General features: G+C 42.3%; 1 protein-coding gene across 1 annotated transcript in view; it reads left to right on the plus strand.

The window, feature by feature from the left end:
- The window catches only part of Obi1 (ORC ubiquitin ligase 1), a 37001-nt gene that overhangs the window by 12525 nt on the left and 5552 nt on the right, over positions 1-18924 (plus strand). The window contains exons 3-5 of the mRNA XM_032917853.1: positions 810-901; positions 2656-2904; positions 6275-6363. Of these exons, the coding sequence (XP_032773744.1) occupies positions 810-901; positions 2656-2904; positions 6275-6363 (430 nt within the window). The remainder of the gene's footprint in view (positions 1-809; positions 902-2655; positions 2905-6274; positions 6364-18924) is intronic.

Below are 18924 nucleotides of genomic sequence, written 5' to 3' on the forward strand. Positions count from 1 at the left end.
AAATAATTCATATTGAATGTGTTTCTCACAAGTCAGGGTACAAAGCTAATGCCGAGAGTCAGTCCATTGTAACTGGTCATCAAAACCCGTGACAGTTGTGTCACCAGTACCCAGACTTGTTCTTGTTATAATTTCCTGGTTGGTGTGTGTGTAGTCGGTATAGTCTGTTTAAATATAAATATAGTGATTGGCTTTCTTGTTTAACAGTTGTTTTTAGATTAGCTATATTCAAGATTGGTAACTTAGCCCTTTCTTCTGTTGACTTTGCTATGCTATGATGCAAGCGCAATATGTTTTCCTGAAGGTATTTCTTAGTCTAATGGAGTCTCCTCAGGGTTAAGGAAGGGAAATGCCCAGATGACCCCAAAGTCCCTGTCTTTTGCACTCAATCAGGAATCTTTCTTTCCATTTCTATCACAGACAGACAATTCCCCCTAATTTTAGATCACTACAACTACTTATGAAGTTTTCTGAAACATATTGTCCACCTATGGCTACTTACAGACTCCTGTTTAATGTTTGCTAAGGAAAAACAAAAGTGTAGCCCCTGAGGTAAAAGCAGAGCACCCCGAGTCTGAATGTGCTGTTTCTGCTCCTGTTTGAAACTCCTCTCATGGCCTAATTTGGCATTAATGTTTTTAAACCTTAATTGGCTCCACATTATCCTTAACTGGACCAGCGTCTCCAACCTCACTCGTGTAAACTTTATTTCTGGGGTTATGGGGAAGCTTTGTAGCACAGTATGAGAAAAGAAAGGGGCTAATGTCCGTTGTGCCCAAACAAAGCCACAGTGAGACTTTCCTGTGCAGGAGGAACCAGTGAGAGCGAGCCCATGCTGAGCCACACTGTCAGGAGGCACCTTCGCAGGACCCGGCTGGAGCTGCTCCACAGGGAGTACGAGGTGAGTGTGCCCCACCTTAGCTCACATCCTCTGCAGGAGCTGGAGGTAAGGCTGCTCTAAGTGTCCGCACAGCTCAGAGCCAAGAACTAGGAAACTGTGTGGGTCCCCTCAGGTCCTTTCTTGGGGGACTGGGTTGGCATCAGGGATTGTTTGGTTTTTGAGGGCCTTGTGATTCTCCTGCCTCTGCTCTAAGTGCTCAGATCACACACGTTCACCACCATGCCCAGTCTGAAGCCTGTAGTGCCAGTCTGCACAGATTTGATTAATTCTCCCTTTTCTCTTTTAAATAGAGGAATGATTTTATTTAAGTAAAGAATGAGAGACTAGGATTTCAGAGAAAAGAAAGGAATGGAAAACTTTTTTCTTTCTTCTTTTCTTTAGAATTAATTTTTAATTTATGCTCCTTGTCTTATGTGTATGTTTTGTTTGCATGTGTGCCTATGCACCACTTGAGTACCAGGTGCTCGAGGCCAGGAGAGGGGGTTGTGTCCCCTGGAACTAGAGTTACGGCTTGTTGTGAGCTACCTCAGTTGCCTCAGACAGTTTTTTTTTCTGCTGGAGTATAAGTGATGGAGTAAATGTTCTTCCCTGCATGTGCTTTCCACAGTGACGAGTGTGTAAATGCATGCGTGTTTATTCACCACTGTATCAGTTTAAAGAGCACAGCTGCTTATGCTGGGTGGAATGGCACACACCCTCAACTCCAGTGCTTGGGAGGAAGACGCAGGCAGGTCTCTGGGAATCCCAGGTCTACCTACTGAGTTCAAGGACAGACAGGACTACCGAGAACATGGCTTTCTAGTTTTATTCCCCCCTTTAATGTCACAATGGCAGCTGTATTTCAGCAGGAGATGGGATGGGCATTCAGACAAGCCCTGACATTTGGAGTAACTTAGATTTTATTTTCTGATAGACTCTTTAAGTCTCAGATTAAGGTGCTGTGTTCATTATAGATGCATAAATGGTATTACACAGAAGAATCTATCCCAAATATTTGCAATTGCATTCAAGAACAGCAGCTCCAGAGTAGAACAGCAGATTTTGGAATAGCTCTGACTAGTGGTTGAAGACCCACTGTTGGTATTAATCTGGGATGAAAAGAGGAAGGATTTTATTTCTACTTCAGATATAGAAGCAAAAAGAAAAATATCAAACAAAATTCTCATTGACTCTTTTGACCAACACTTTAAAATTTCTCTCTATAAAGTAATTAACATGCTTGAAATGTTCCTTATGAATTGGAATCTACTTTTTATTGAAATTCATGTTTTTTCATAGTTTCTTGATGATACCTTAAACAAAATTAAAGGATTGTAACATTTTTTTAAACCAGAGCTGTCTGTGAATTAAAATGTAAGCATTTTAAGTAAGTGTTGTACCAATGTTTGTGAGGGTCAAAATACATTTTAGGAATCTAAATTGAGGGGTCTGGAGAGATGGCTCAGTGGTTAAGAGCCCCGATTGCTCTTCCAGAGGTCCTGAGTTCAATTCCCAGCAACCACATGGTGACTCACAACCATCTGTAAAGAGATCCGATGCCCTCTTCTGGTGTGTGTGAAGACAGCTACAGTGTACTTATATATAATAAATGAATAAATCTTTAAAAAAATCTAAATTGAACAAAACTTTTACTATATATAAAGCCCCGTGTATTTATAAAAATTTGAGTGTAATATTCAAGAACAAATTGAGTCTGGCTTAGCATGTACAAGCCATTCGTCTGTATCTGATTATTGACTTCTGCACTTTTTTAGGATGAAATAGATTGTTTGCAGAAAGAGGTAGAAGAACTTAAAAGTAAAAATCTCAGCTTGGAGTCACAGATCAAGACCATTCTGGATCCTTTAGCCTTGATGCAAGGCAGTCAAAATGAAGACAAACCTCCAATGGCCGATAATCCAAGTAAAATTGACCCAGAATCAGTAGTAGAATGGAAGAAAAAGCTCAGAACAGCCAATGAAATATATGAAAAAGTAAAAGATGATGTGGATAAGTTAAAAGAGGTAAGTTGTAGTCTGGGGAGGGGAATCGATTGTGATTATTTTTAGTTCTACAATATTTTAAGCACTTTCACAAGTATAAATAGCCACCTGACTCACCATTAGCTAGTTTGTGAGAGCAGGACTGAGCCGTGGGTAAGTATTGGTATGCAGCAGGAAGATGAATTCTCGTTAGCTGTCATTAGCTGCCAGGAAGCATCGGGTGGATGCATTTGTGACTATAACTGCGGATACAGTAGTTGCCTCCACACCAAAGTGGAGGAGCTGCGTCTGTCGAAAGGACAGGGAGCTCCGCTTCTCTGTGCTCTGCCTTATGTGCATTAACAATCATGATCCATTACTACTTAGCAAAGAAACACGTGTTTGCTTGAGTTTTGAGGCAGGTTCTTACTATATAGCCCAGGCTTGTCTGGACCTCTATATGGAGCCCAAGCTGGCCTCAAACTAGCCACCCTCCTGCCTCGGTGTTAGGATTACTGGTGTGGCCCACTGTACCCTGCTGAACCAAAGGTTTTAACCAGATCTTTTCTAGCACTACCACTGTCTTATTTTGAAAGCTGACTGAGTACATATTAAACATTTACTGACTACCGAGAAAGCTGTGAGAACCTACTTTAGACCACTTACACAGAAGAGTCACCTACTAGATGAGGCTGACTCGTTTTCCTGTTTGTCTACCCATCCCACAAGATAAAGAGAGCATTAGTTAGGGGAAAAGAGCACTCTTAGGATTGCTTTAAATCTAGCAAGGAGGGAGATGCATGCTCTTCGTACAAGAGTAGTGGCAGGCATTGCTTTCTGGACAAAGACCAGCATTTGGCTTGACGTCAGGATTATCTGCCCTGCAGTACAGTAGTGCTAACTGCATACAGTTTTACAGCACTCATTTCTGCAGCTGCCCTTTTAACCTATCTGTATTGCCTTAAGATGCTATTCTTGTTCTGAATTACTGCAGCCTGAGCCATGAAGTCGTTAATGGACTCCATATGATATTTTACAGAAGAACCACTGAGTATTAGCTCTCATCTCTGCCATGAGGTTAAGTAGGAACGAAACATCCTCAACTCAGTGTAAACCATCTTCCATATACAGAACAAATGCTGTGTGGTTCATAAAAGGCCAGTATGAAAGTAAGAGGGAAACTGCTTTCAGGAGCAACAACAGAAAAAAGAAACTACGTACATACTTCACTGCATTTATGAGGAAGTGTGTGGTTCGTTTGTGTATGGCAGCCAGCCTCAGTGTAAGCCTGTTATCTTTGTTAAAGGTAAGACAAACCAGAGGGACTCAAAGGAGCTGCGCTATCATCAGCCTGTCGTTCTCAGTGGCGTCCATGCCTTTCCTTGAGCCACCAGCAAGTCGTGTGTGGTCTGCTGTAGATACCACAGTTTTGGCAGAGATACTGCTTATGAAGCTGTATGCAAGTCCACTCTGGCCTTCTAGTGTTACTATATAGGATATATGAAAAGAAGGTTATGTAGAAATACAGTCATTTTACATCCAATAGTTACAGCCGTGCTAAGACATAAGAATCCCTTAGAGTAGATTAGACAATAGACTATAAATGAATAGAAAAGCATGGTCTACAGAGACAAGATCAGATATGAAGTACAGGTAATTCTAATAAGTCAGATGCAGGAATACAAGCAACTCTGAAGTGCGACTTGGTGTGAACAAATCGGCTTCTGATGCTTCTTGGACTCAGGCGCGTTGGGAGCCATGAGCCATCATTACCAGTCAGAGCTGAGCATGCACAAGAATGAAAGTCTTGGATATTTCCAGGTACTGTCAGCAGGCAAGACTCTACTTTCTGTAGCCATCATTTGCTTCTAATAGTTAGAAGCTACCCAGCCTATAATGAGAAATACTAAAAAGCGTGGGACGAGTGAGAGGCCTGAAACACACCGACAGTGATACCTGCCTTGGAGCGGGGGTGGGGGCAGGGAGGAAATCAAGTGGGTTCTAATTTAAGCTTGTTGTTATCATCAGAAACCATTCACTAAGTGCCTCCTGTTACGGTGCTGTGCCTGAAAGCTTAATTCACTGTACATATGAGGAAGTCAATGGCTTTCCTTGTATCTTCAGGGGGCAGTAATGGTGTCTGTCAGTCACTTAAGGAATTAACCCTCCACCATCCTGGTTTGTGTGCATCTGTGAAGGTGAACAAGTGTGCAGAGCCCACAGTGAACCTGGATGAGTCTAATTAACCAGCTCAAAAGTAACCTGGTCAGTTTAAGGAAGGGTATAGGCTGCAAGTGAGTATTTTCCACACTCCTTGTCTTGTGACTGTTGAGGCACAATTGTATGTAAGTAGGAACCTAATACATTATGGAAGTTAACCAAAAGCACTGGTCAAATTCTTTAAACATGTACTTTTAAAATTTCTTGTTACTCTTTCTTTTTTCCTAATAGTAATTCTACAACTCATTAACTGTAAACATAATGTTCTAGCTATTTTTCTTGCTGGGTAAGTTAGTTTAGTGATTAATATATAGAGTTTAACTTTTGTTAGTAATATACCAACATAGTAATAGGATTTTAAATAAAGAAGCTTTTAAGAAAATTTTAAAAACGGAGAGCATTACCTATTTCAGGCTATACCTGTGATCCCTCCCTTCTTTTTGTGACAGTTTTATATTCCAGGTGAGATCCTGAGTGTGTCCTAGTAATTTTTAGATACTGTAAAAATCAAGGGAGAAAAGGCCATGCTGGAAGGATTTTTTTCTTACATACGTATGTCAAGGGACAATTGGTGGAACTAACTAGAATATATTGCCTAAATTTTAACTGTATCAGAATTTGGAAGACAGAATAAGAAAGATCTTCTAAAAGAACATCATTAGCTTACTCATGTTAGATTTATTACTACAGACATGTTTTTAACTAAGAGTTAACTCTTTAGCATTAGTTTGTAAATACTTGCTTATGGTATAATCTTGCCTTGTTCAGAGTATTCAGTTACAGTCAAACAGAAAAAGAATCACATATATTTGCCATTAGCAGTTAGCTAGACTTTGATCTAGCCGACTAATATAGCTTTATCTCCCTGGGCACAGGACTCAGACAGGGCCTGGGGAGTGTTGGGTTTAAATACCTGTGGCACTTGCACTTTCACACTATGCACTGGTGATTTTACATTTCTGAGGGCTGTGTTTAATATTTGGTTTTCTGTTACTCCTATAAGAACACACACAGCTCATGTCATAATTTTTTTTTTCTTGGTTCTTTTTTTCGGAGCTGGGGACCGAACCCAGGGCCTTGCGCTTCCTAGGCAAGCGCTCTACCACTGAGCTAAATCCCCAACCCTCATGTCATAATTTTTACAAAGTACTTTTGTGTTAATTTGGCCTTGACTCTTTTTTATTTTTTTCAGGCAAATAAAAAATTGAAGTTGGAAAATGGTGGCCTGCTGAGGGAGAATTTGCGGCTGAAGGCTGAAGTTGACAACAGATCTCCCCAAAAGTATGTATCTCACAGAGGGAGGCCATGGCTTGTCAGTGCCTCTAAACTGACTCTGGCGCGGACCCATTCGACCCTCCAGTTAGGAAAACTGAATGTTTCTGAGCATCAAGTGCAAGTCTCAGATTCAGCTGGGGCTAATTGAGTAGAAAGGATCTCATTCCTTGCTCTTTTCTGCCTCTCTTGTATAAAAATCCTGCCCTATGTTTCCTAAGACAAGTGTGTCTTCACTTGGCTTTACATAACTATTTAATAGAACCGATGAATACTGAGACAGCGCAGGGCCGCTGTTGGGTGACATCTTGGTTGTGTGCTGTGTTCTCTGCCTGGGACTGGAGGTTGTAACCGGTTACCCCTGAGAAGTGAGAGGCTGGAGGCGCAGAGAGAGAGGTTCACTGGACTCAGTCTGCCCAGGAGTAAGTGGTCAAGGAGCATCGGACCTCAGGGTACTGCCCCAGACTCTGAGTGCTTAGCAACCATAGGAAAAGCCTTGCCTGAAATAGAATGAGGTTTTGTCACCAAATCTTGGGCTGATTATTTGAAACTGCAGTGAAGCAAATTCTTTTATGACCTAGAGTCTTCACTCTGTTTCAGAAGATACAAAGTTGTAAGCTTTGACCTAGTTAGCATTTAATTTGTTTATCTAGGTAAGGAGGAGTTAGGAGTTAAGGGGTGAAGACAGAAAAGAGGGGAGAGCATCTTTGGAGCCCTCACCCCCACTCCACCACCCAGAGGAAACAGGCAGATGAGGGACAGTATGGCTGCAAAGTGTGCAGTCTCTTTGAAGGCTGTGCATCAGAATGTCATCATTTCCTCACGGCTGACCCGTAGACACTGTTCCATTGTAAGACGACAAAAGCAATCATGAAGTGTAGACAACCAGAAAAGCAGCAGCCTGTGTGGGAAGTAGTGCGGTTTAGAAAACCCTGCTTACACAAAGGGAGGTTACAAACCAGTAGTTTAAAAAGTCTAACTTTTACTCTTAAGTGCTCCCTTCTCCCGCCCTCTCCAGCCCTGTTTTTCTTTCCTGCCAAATAATGTCCTGCTTTGACAAATTAGTGAAATAAACTAAGAAGTTGTTGCTTTTATGTGGGCTTGAATCCTTGTTATTGGCAGCTTGCCCTGCCAGTCACAGTAATGCTCTTCCATTAGCCCTTTCCCACAGCATGCTGAATGGAACGAAAGCTATTTTGTTTGTAGCTTTTATTTCTTGAAAAGTTGCCCACCAGATTTCAAATTCAGTGCCAGCCACAAAATGTGTGCTTTTAAATATCCATGACTTCTACCAGATAACTAACTGGAGACTCTCACCTGAGGAAATCTGGCCTCCCGTCTACTTGCAAACAAGCAGCCACACATCTGAGTCCATTATCACTGCGGCATTCGCATCTTCAACTTCTGTCCTTCTCCTGTTCATGGGAGGGGAACATTCTCACTTGAACAGGGATTTGAGCTGACCCCTATTCCAGATCAGTTTGCAAAGCATTGAGTATTAAATGCATTGCATGTGATTTATAGCCTTGTTTACTCTGCATCGGTAAATCCTGGTGGAATTAGAGAGAAGCTGATCCCAGCTGAAAATACTTAAAATCCAGTGCACTGCAGAGTACTTCTGTCTGTGCAGAAACAAATATAAAATTTTAAGAATTTAAAAATAAATGCAAAATACAGAAATCAGCCATTCATTTCCTTCACTGTGTAAGAAGTGCCTTAACCGTTTAATTTTTTTCCCTATTTAGTTGGTTAAGTGTAAAGGAATACTTCTTACTCTATACGTAAGGTGGTGTTCTCTGACATATCCCACGACCTGAACAGACTGTTAAGACTGCACTTTAAATTAGACTCTAAAGTAAAAAAGAATTAGAAGGTGTTTTAGTCATCTCAGGCTTCCATAACAAAATACATTTACAGTTTGACTTATGTCTTAAATAATAGGTTTATTTTTCACAAGTGCAGAAGCTGAGAACTGGTCTGTCATGCTCACCTCTGACACTTGCTCACTTCTGACTTACCCACAGCAACTTTTCTTATTATAGCTTCAAATGGTAATGAGAGAAGAATGAAAGGGTTTCTCTCTTCTCCTAAAAATACTAGTCTGCAGGCTTGGTCTCACCGTTGTGACTTAGTTTAACTGTAATTACCCCCTGAATACCTTGTGTCCAGATATAAGCACACTGAGACAGAGTTCTCATGATGATCTGAGGCTGAGTCCCCCTGTTGAAATCAAGGAGAACTGGAGCTTTTATATTGGTTTCAAGTGACATGGCTTTATCTTTTATAATGGAAGTCTAAGTAATCGTTTATCTTTCTTTCTGCTCTATCTTTGGTCCTCTATCTAATTTTATCTAATCTCATCTAATAATATCTAATCTTAAAGTATACATTTCTCCATCCTTAACTTTAATTCAGAGTTCTGAAATAAGATCTCTTAGTTGTGAGCTCTTGTAAAATCAAAATAAAAGTTCCATACTCCAACATAAAATGAATAAACATTTTCTTCCCAAGTGGGAGGAACTGTAGAGTAGCAAAGGAAGATTAGATGGAAGCCGTACACGCATTCAGTCCAGTAGCTCCAAGATATGGTGGCATCATCTGAGCCCCATTGGGCTATGGCCCTGCCACTTGTGGCCTGTCTTGGCCTAGCTCCACTAAAGCTTTCTCATACCCATTCCACCATTTTTCTACATCTCTAAAATCCTGGATCTCCACTGCAACTTGGACTTCACCTTAAAGCTTGACTCACAGTATGCTCAGGGGCTCCCTGTACAGAATCCAACACTATACACTACCAAGCCTCAAGTATGGTTTCTATGACATCTGGGTACAAGCCTTCAGCTCTGTAACTCTCGTACTCTATATACTGTAAAATAGTATCATATGAACAACACCAAGCCGTTGCCAACTTAAGTAGTGTGGCCCCTTCGCATATGCAGTTGTCTCTGCCTGCATGGCTAAACACGGAAAAGCATTTCACTAGGTGGCCTTCATCTATCAAGAGGCCCCTTCAGCTTGCTCGTTGTAAATGAATGCTAAATGGTTTTGCAGTTTTACACCCTGGGACTCTGAATGGGAAGGGTAACAGCTCATCTCTCCTGTTGTCCCAATGCAAAGTGTGCGACTAAGTGTGCTACTAAGCTCAGTTACTGTCTAGAGCACTAACTCAGATCTTGTATCTTTCCTTGCCAAGCTGCATGATTTTAAAACCCTCCATTTTTGCTCTTGGTTCTCACTATAAAACAAGTGTGTGTGTGTGTGTGTGTGTGTGTGTGTGTGTGTGTAGGTATCTGTACTTATAAGTGCGGGTGCTCACAGAGTCCAGAGGAGTTAGAGGCAGCTGTGAGCTACCCAGTGTAGAGCTCATGTCCTTAAACACTGAGCCATCTCTCCAGCACATGCAGTAGCCATTTCACAGCCTGAATACCGTGCTACTTAGAAACTTTCTATGACAAGCAAATTAGACTATTAAGTCTCACTACGTTTCAGGACATAGTCAAAATGTAGATAAATTCTGTGTCAGAACACTATACGGCTGGGCCCCAGTTTAATTGCTTCTAATCTTTGTTCCCATCTGAAACTTCACATGCAGTCTTTACTATCAGTATTTCTATCAGCATTCTGGTCTTCAGAATTCCCTCTGGAGTCTCCAATTATGCTCTACTTAGAGACTTTGAAGACTCCTTAAGCCACGTCTCCCTCCAAACCGGTCTACCTTTCCCCACAAACCACTTCCAAAGAGCTAAGAACAAAATAATCTGGCTTATGTGATTGTAGCCGTGGCCCGATCTTGGTAATGATTTTCCATATTCTTTTCATATGCTGTGCTCACAGTACCCAACAGAAATAATTAAAATGAAGAAAGGCTTTTTTTTTTAGCTTACTGTTTCAGAGAACTTTCAACCATTCAAATCTGGAAGACATGGGAGAAGTTGATTTGAGGCATCAGACCTTGAAGCAACCACTGTTCAGGTGGCATAGCCCAGGAAATGGCTAGACCAGTGCAGAACCAGCAACAGTTATCACCTTTAAAGTCCTAGCATCTGCTTCCAGCCAGATGCTCCTCCACCTTCCATGGGGAACTCACTGAAAATGTCCCTAATGGGACATTCACAGTCAAACCGTAATAGGCAGAAATTTTTCCTGTCATCAGTTACGGCCAAGAAGCTGCTGTTGTCCTGAGCTGTGGAGTCACCTCACTTATTAGACTATGAAGACAGATGTACAACGTTTTGGAGGTTGAGGCACAGAGTATAGTGGTTATCAGCTTAGTTCCAAAGACAGGCTACCTAATTTTAAATTTCTGTGCTACTACTCTGTCCCTGTGTTCTCTGCATAATTCACTTTCTGCTATACTCAGAAATTGTAGAGTATAAATCAAGTTGCTTAAATGTCTTGCCTTAAACTGGCCAGTATCTTTAAAAAAAATAAATAAATAAACCCAGAGTCTGCATAAGCTCTTATGTACCTGTCTTCCTTCTCCATGCTCTGTAGCTCACTCTTTACAGCTTTGCTCACCTGCTTATAGGGCATGCAAGGCTGCCATCGTCTGTGTAGAGTGCTCTCCTTTCTGACGTTGATGGAACTGCCTGTCAATCACCACAGTCACTTTTCCTGATCGTATTGTTGAGAGCAGCCCTACCTTCATTGCCTCCTGCTTCCTTACCATTTCTGGAGTGGTCAAAGGGAAGGCTGGGGTAAGAGCATCACACGGGGAGCGGTTCCAGTATGACAATTAGGAACAGGGCTCTAGTGCTAGGTTCCTTAGACTGAACACTGACTGTTTTTACAACCTCTTGGGTTTTCTCCATCTTAATTTGGGGCCTCTGTAAAATGGGGCCAGTGGAACTTACCTACCATAAAAGTTACACTCAGGGTTAAGCAAATTAAACTTTTACATGTACTTAGAACAGAGTCCATAGTTAATATTCAGCCAGTCTTACAGTATGGTCACTATAGTCTTTTCAGTCCCTGCACTTACTGTGTTGTTTAGCTGTTTATGTCTTGTCTGTTTCTTTCGTTCTGAACTCGAGAGTAGGAGCCTTGCAGCCTATCTCTTTCAGTCTCTCACACCAGAAAGCACCTTGTAAGTCTTGGTTATATAAACAGATCAACAAGAAGATGACACATCAGTTAGCTTATTGACACTCTCAGTTTCTATAGATAATATACTATTGAGAGGATTGAAAGAACTAGAGGATTGGTGTAACATGTATCTTAGTTCTATGGCTGCAAAGAGACACCATGACAAAGATAGGTTACAAAAGAAAGCATTTAATCGGGGACTTGCTCACGAGGTTTAGTCCTTGGCTTCATGAAAAACATGGCAGGAGGCAGGCATAGCAGTAACTGAGCGCTCACACCCTGTCTGCAGACAGCAGGCAAAGCAGAGAAAACTGGGGCTGGTGTGGACTTTTTGAACCCCAGAGCCTGCCCCCAGTGACATCCCTTCTCCAACAAGACCCCAGTGACTGGGAACAAAACCTTCAAATGTATGAACCTATGGGGGGGGGGCATTCTCATTCAAACCACCATAGCTCCTAAGAAAGAAGGAGGGAGGGCATTGTTTCTATGTGTGTGACTGGTAATCATATCCAGTATACTCCGTCATGTGCAGCTTGGTTCATCTGTGTTCTTTTCAGGGACTTTATTACTCACTGGGTTGCTGGGTTTTTGTTGTTGTTGTTGTTGTTGACTATTCTTCCACATTCCACACCTGGTTATCCAGATGTTCTCTTGAACATACCTCTCAGAACTGCATCTGTAAGCTATCATCTCATGCCCAGTAGCCTAGATGCACGTAAGTTCTTGTTTAACTTCACTATTGCTTCTTCTCCCGTGAGTGTCTCTTGGTCCTTGAGGATCTATCTATTCATTGTTCCCCCAAACCTAGACTATAAATCTGATCAGCTTGCTCTTCTATTTGATGACATGTGGTGGCTCTCAGTTACCTTCACAGTGAAGCTCAAATTCCTTATTTCAGTCTGTGAGGTCCTGAGTGCTTGACCTTTAAACTTTCTTGACTTTTCCCTTGCCTTCTCATTGTTTCTGCTCTGGTCATGTGAGGCTTCTCCGTGGGCTCACTTGCATGCTTTGGCTCCTACTTCTCCTTCATCCTCCCTAGTTTTGCCTAGTAGTTCATCATCATCACCACCACCACCACCATCGTCACCACCATCATTATCATTTGTTGTGTTGTTGTGGGTGGTGGCTCCCCATTGTTTGAAATCCAACCCAAGCTCTCTTTGAGAACCTTCACAATTTCCCTAGGCAGAGGAACACAATATCCTTCTGATTATTCTAGTAGTCACCTCTTTAGTGATCATGCTGTGACTGATCAGCACTGTGACTGTGGTGCTGACTTACTCTGCCAGCCGAGGGGCACTTCAGTGTACTTCCAGATGTACTACTACTCACAAAGTAAACGAACCAGAATTGTAAGATAGCTTTTCTATGTGCCTAAGAGTTTGGGAGGGGTTTAAGAGAGCAGGACATCAGAGATTGGCATTCTCTGCAAATGACGAGATCAGGAAAATTTCTGAAGCTTTTTTCTCTAAGGTATGTCAGAAATTGGCCGTTCCAGAGGGGACCAGAGGAGATGTATTAGAGGTTACTTTTCCTCAGTCCTAGTTTCTTCTGAGTCTCTACATAAACTGGATTATCTTTCTCTGTCCTGGCTCTAAGCTACATCTCAGTTGTAGTTCATGAGTCTGCTTTTCCTAAAGGCATGCACATGCCAATACCCTCTCCTTTCTTATCAGCACCTCCGTCTGGCTGGCTTGGGCTGCCCTCTCCTCTTGACCTAGTCCAGCTTCCTTTGTTTGTCCAGATTCTGCTCTGACAAACACAGTGATTCCTGGTATTTGACCTCTGCCTGATCTGGTGACTGATTCTGTTCTGCCCTTTAGTTTTCCCAGAAGGGGAACTTGTAGGCTGTCAGGGGAAGCCTGATGATACCCTGGGGCCAGACTGTGACAGCCACTTGTGCTCTAGCCCCTGGGCTGGGTGCCTGAGGGGCCGTCTCTGGATATACAGCTAATTGGTGATAGACAGTTATTGCAGTTTTCTGTCAACTTGTCTTTATTGTGTTGATAGGATATTTTAGGTGCTTACAATGCTTGTTGTTAACCAAGCAGTATGGTTGTCAGAGATTATGAATGAATATTTGAGAGTAGGAACAATGGCTTCTACTTACCTTGTAGACCTTCCTCACAGCCCCCTGAGCACGTTAGTCCTCAGTAATCCATCTGAGTAATAATTACAGAGCAGCCAGATCATAGCTCCTTATGCACAGAGGAGAGACAAAGAAAGGAAGGGTTTAGCTAAAGTAGAAAATGTATACAGACACTTGTCTGGGGAGTTTTAGAATGGCTTCTCACTCAGCCCTAGTGTTTTCTCCTCCTGAGTTTGTGTTATGGTTACTATGGAAATGTACCTGTTTACACTTTTAGAAATGTGAAAGGATAAAATAACATCCCATAGATGATTGTGATCAGTGTCATGCAGACTTCAACATCAGTCCTTTAGTAAACTTCTCCCAATGAGATCCATCTCACACTGAAATGAATCTTACCTCAGTGATAGAACAGAGAGAATCGTGCTTGCTGAGGGGTGGGATTGGGGATGGGAAAAGGTGATTCACTTGTTATAACTTTCAAACAAAGGCTAGACACCAAGTGCCTGTCAGCAGTAATACAGGGAAGGAGACAAGCTATCAAGAACACAGTATGTGTTTCTCCTTATGACCCTGAGTGACCCTGTGTGGGCTCAGGCCTCATTAGAGACTTGTTTGAAGGGATTAACATGTCCCTGTTCGTGCATGTTGCCCAATACATAGGACATTTCTATTGAGAATGTCAGGTTCCAACAGTCTAATCCTTAACTACAAGTGCATGGTTAATTTAGTAAACACTAAAGTACTTTCTTTAAAATGATGGTGCTGCTGTTGTTTTTAAACCCTGTTCTCTATCTAAAAGAGTCTACTTTGCTATTGTTTTGAGACAGGGTCTCCTTGTGTCTCCCAGAGGGCCAAACCCCTGGAATTCTCCTGGGCTAACTTCTGTGTAAGTGTTACAGGCAGCCACCATGCCCAGCTTCTGCCTCGATTTTGAAATGTTACTTTGGGAGACTAGAAGGAAAAGGCTCTAAGACCCCTGCCAACAAATATCCAGTAAACCTCGGTGCTGTGCCCACCATCAGTGGTGACATTATAGACATTAAATGTTCGTTCTAACTAGTCTTGGCAAGTTATAGACAAAAACATACTTCCCTTTTTTATGTTTTATTCTTTGAGTGGTGAGTGATGTGCTAAGGAAGAGAAGTTGATTGTCTTGGGTTTTTAGAGGATGTGCTTCTTTTTCCCCTCACTATACCTCAGTATACGACGTTTTCTATGGAAATAAGGTGTGCTAAAGATTGCCATCAACAATCCTCTTTTGATTATAAATTCTCTATGAATCTATGTACCTAAGTGCTTAATTTTAAAAAGAAAGCTTTGGGGGAAGCATTTTTAGAAATGTCTCAGCAACAGGTGGCCAGCGGGGAATGGAAATGTAGCTCGGTGATACTTTGCCTGTGGTGCCTGGGATGCTCATCTTCTGCTTCCTGCCAGAACACATCTAGTGATGAAGTAGACATGGGAAATGTACAGTCAAGCCTACGGGAGGCAGGTGTCGAGAGAAGAAATCACACGGAGACACCTGAGTCTTCAGCCCTACCCCCAATACAATTTTGAGTTTCTTCAGCTCTGGTCTTCCCTTTCACTGTACCTGAAACGCCATGGGCTTTGGACCCTCTGTACACATGCACAAGGCAGGACCCCAAGCTAAGCCTTCCTGTGCTCCCATTCCTGTCAGAATCAGATTCCTGACAGCAGGTTCATATTGTGGGCTACTCCCTGATGTCATGCTCGTCACACTAGCTGAAAGGCAGGGGACTTCCTAACTAACGGGTAGATTGTATATACAGAAGACAAGGAAAGAAAAATTAATGCCTCTAACTCCAGCATTTGAGAGGCTGAAAGGGGTAGAGGAATCCCGAGTTTAGGTCAGTCTCACCAACATAAGGAGGCACCTGTCTCAAAAACAAAACAAACCCTGCATGCATTGCTACATGCACAGGCAATGCTGTGGTAAAATATACTCCAAGAATGGAGTATTCTTTTTAAAATGCTATTATTATTTTATGTGTTTGGATGTTTTGCTTGCATGAATGTCTGTGTACCGCATACAAGTAGTGTCCTCAGAGGCCTGAAGCAAGAGTAGGATCCCCTGAGACTAGAGCGACAGGTGGTTATGAGCCAGCAAATGTGAGCGTTTGTAGCCAAACTCTAGTCCTGTGCAAGAGCAGCAAGTGCCCTAGTCTGACTCATCTCTGCAGTGCCTGGGTCATTCTTTGTTAGGGTGATTGCAGTTGTTCTTAACTATAAGTTTCTGAGTCATGTATCAACTGTTCTAATTTAAGTAGCCCTTATTCTGCATAGTGGTTCATAAAATGAGTAGACAAGCTGTCTTAATCGCTTGGGAAAATTCACCATTGCCTTATAGAATTTAATATTTTGTCAAAACATTATGTTACTATCAGCATAAATGTATGTAGGCATGAAATGATAAAACTAATAGTATATTTTTATAAGCACAATTTGAAGCACTTGAAATTTTGAGACATTAAAGTATTATGCTTTTGTTAAAAACACAAGCCATACGAGAGGTTTTGAATTATGCTTCTCTTCTCTTCATGTATGTGAATATGCTAGTTGATACAAACTAGGGTCATCAGGAAAGAAGAAAACGCCATTGAGAAAATGCTGCTATGAGATTTGCCTCTTGACTGTCTGTGGGGCATTTTCTTAGCTAATGCTTGGTGTGAAGGTCCAGCCCACTGTGAACAGTACCACCCCAGGTAACTTGTTCTAGGTTATGTAAGAGAGCAGGCTGACGAGGCATGGTGGACAGCCCCTTAAGTAGTCTTCCTCCTTGGCCTCTGCTTCAGTTCCTGCCGTGACTTCCCTCAGTGGTGGAAGGTGATGCGAGGTGTTTCAAACTGGGCTAAGTAAATATTGGTGTACTGAGTATCTCTTGCCATTTTATGTCCGTATACATGTATGCTGATAGTGTGGTGGAAGGTTTTGACAAGAAGTTAAAATCCATAGGACAGTTGTGAACCCCCGTGATTACTGAGACAGGTGGCCTGCTCATTTCGTGAACACTGTAGGGTGAACCAAGTCAGTCCTTTCTATGCTGCTCTTGGGCTCACTCTATGCAGCAATACAAAGCAAGCTGGGACTGTGCCTCCTTTCGATCCTTTGAGACATTAGCACACTTCTATGTCTGCAGGTTCCCCCATTCTCCCCTCTCTGCTCTCAGTGTAACGATGATGTCCACAGGCTCTAATGTCAAGGGTTTTCTCTCCCCACTTGTCATTTCTTCTAGGTCTCTCCATCCTTTCTCCTCAGTACTGTCCTCATGTCTGTGATCAGTTTGCTTCTGGTAAGCTCTCTGGCATATGCAGAGTCGGTTGAACAGACAAGCACTGTGACATTCTAACAGTCAGCCATGTCTGAAAACTTTTTTTAATATCTGATTTTATTTAGGACACATTTCTAGCAATAGAAAAGCAATGAATTTTGTAGATTTTAGTGTGTCATCTTTTATGGCTTGTGGATTTCAAAGTGTTAAAAGTAAAAACACTATATATTTGTCCTATTTATATGGAGTAAGCTGTACCCAGTGATATAGCAATCCTAAAATAATGGGGAAATCCATCACTCATGTACATGCTACCTAGGAACAGGGCTTAGTGTTAGCATAATGAACTCCAGTGTTCAACAGCCATGATGCACTGCCAGGAATCCAGTACATATAAGAATGGTGAAGGAAATACTAAAACAGGAAAAGCAACACTAAAGGGGGCGGGGGTTGCAGTAAACACATGGTCATAACCTCAAAGTCAGAACCAACTGGCTGCAAAGACATAGCCAGTGCTTCGTAGCTTCCCTCCTATCTCGGGATTGTTTGATTTCCTCTTTTTCTTTCCTTTTTTTCATCTTACCTGTGTGTTTTGTCCGAGTGCGTATTGTGGTTTGAGGGTGTAGTGCTTGCGTACCGTGTGCTCCATGTGTGACAGTCAGAGGAAAACCTACTGGCACCAGTCCTCTCCATCCACCATGAGTTTTTAAGGTTGAACTCAGTCATCATTGAGCACAGCATCAAGCACTTGTACCTATGGAACCTCCTGCCAGCCCAGGAGATGTTTCTCTAGCCAATTTGGAACTGAAGGTAAAAGTCCTTAGTATGGCAAGTCTTTAAAGTCTTTCTCTCCAAGTTGCCAAAAGGAGTCCCAGCAGGGAACGGGCTGTTGGACTCCAGGAGCTTTAACCTGAAGACACTTTGTGCAAACACTCAGACCTTCCTTTGCTCTGCTGGCGTGGGTTGGCCTCCACTTTAGCACCATCTTATGGATGGTTCAACTCCAAAGGCATGGGTTCCTCCATACGCTGGGACTCCGGGTCACAGACGCTTAGGTTCCTGTTATGCTTACTGTTGTGCTTCTTACCAACTAGATGGTAAGGCAACATTTTACCAGAGTTAAAAGGACTACTCAGAGCTTTACAAAGACATTTAACAACACAGTGGAGCTGTCTAGAAGGATAGGCATTTCATTGTCAAGTTGTAAAGACCTCGAAGGGAGTCAGAACTTGCCGCCCACGGGCAGGGCAACCTGTGCACTCTTTTTGACCTATTTGGATTTGTTTGGGCACTAACTTTGGGCTCTCTATTATTTGGACCCTTTCTCCAGAGTCATGTGGATTTAAAAAAAAAAAGGGCATCCTGAAATAGACTTTGATGTGCCTGTCTTAATGCTTAATAGCACTGAGATTTGTCAGATGGGCCAGACCACAAAAGCCAGTGGAGACTCAGAGTGCTTTCACTTTGTTTCCCTCACGTTACCTCAGTTAGTAGGTAAGGAAAAACCGGAAGTCAGAGACTCCTCAGCAAGCTTGAGATGCTGCCCAGCCTATGACCCCAGCCTGAGGACTAATTCACCTATTCCTTTGAGAATGCAAATGGGATGCCTTGTTTCTCAGGAATGGCATGCTCATGTTAGTTCAGCAGGTTAAGGCATCTGCCCAAGCCTCACGACCTGAGTCTGAGGCCCCAGAAACCACATGGAAGGAGAGAACATACTCTGACCTTCATCCTCTGGCTCCCATATGTCTGCTGTGGTGGGAGTGCACAGACACTCACACAAAATAAACAAGAATGTGATTTTAGAAATCTTTAGGAAGAATGCAGTATTTTGGTAGCCAATCCCCTGTACTTGTGGCATTTAGTCCTTTAATTGTAGTTGACAGTGAGACACTGAAAATTAGTTCCTCAAATACTAGGTTCTAATGATTCTTGCCCTCCTTTTTTTCCTCTGGCCTCTTTGAAACACATTTTGTTCCTTTTCATGAACATCTGTGGGGGAAAGTGGTCTTACGGACTGTGTGTCCTTAGAGACGTTCTTACTGTAGTTGCCACGTCTGCCTAAGATAGTGCCTCATACACATAACAGGAAAGACACAGTCTC

Source organism: Rattus rattus, chromosome 12 (assembly GCF_011064425.1).
Source record: "Rattus rattus isolate New Zealand chromosome 12, Rrattus_CSIRO_v1, whole genome shotgun sequence".
In the NCBI taxonomy this organism is placed as follows: Eukaryota; Metazoa; Chordata; class Mammalia; order Rodentia; family Muridae; genus Rattus; species Rattus rattus.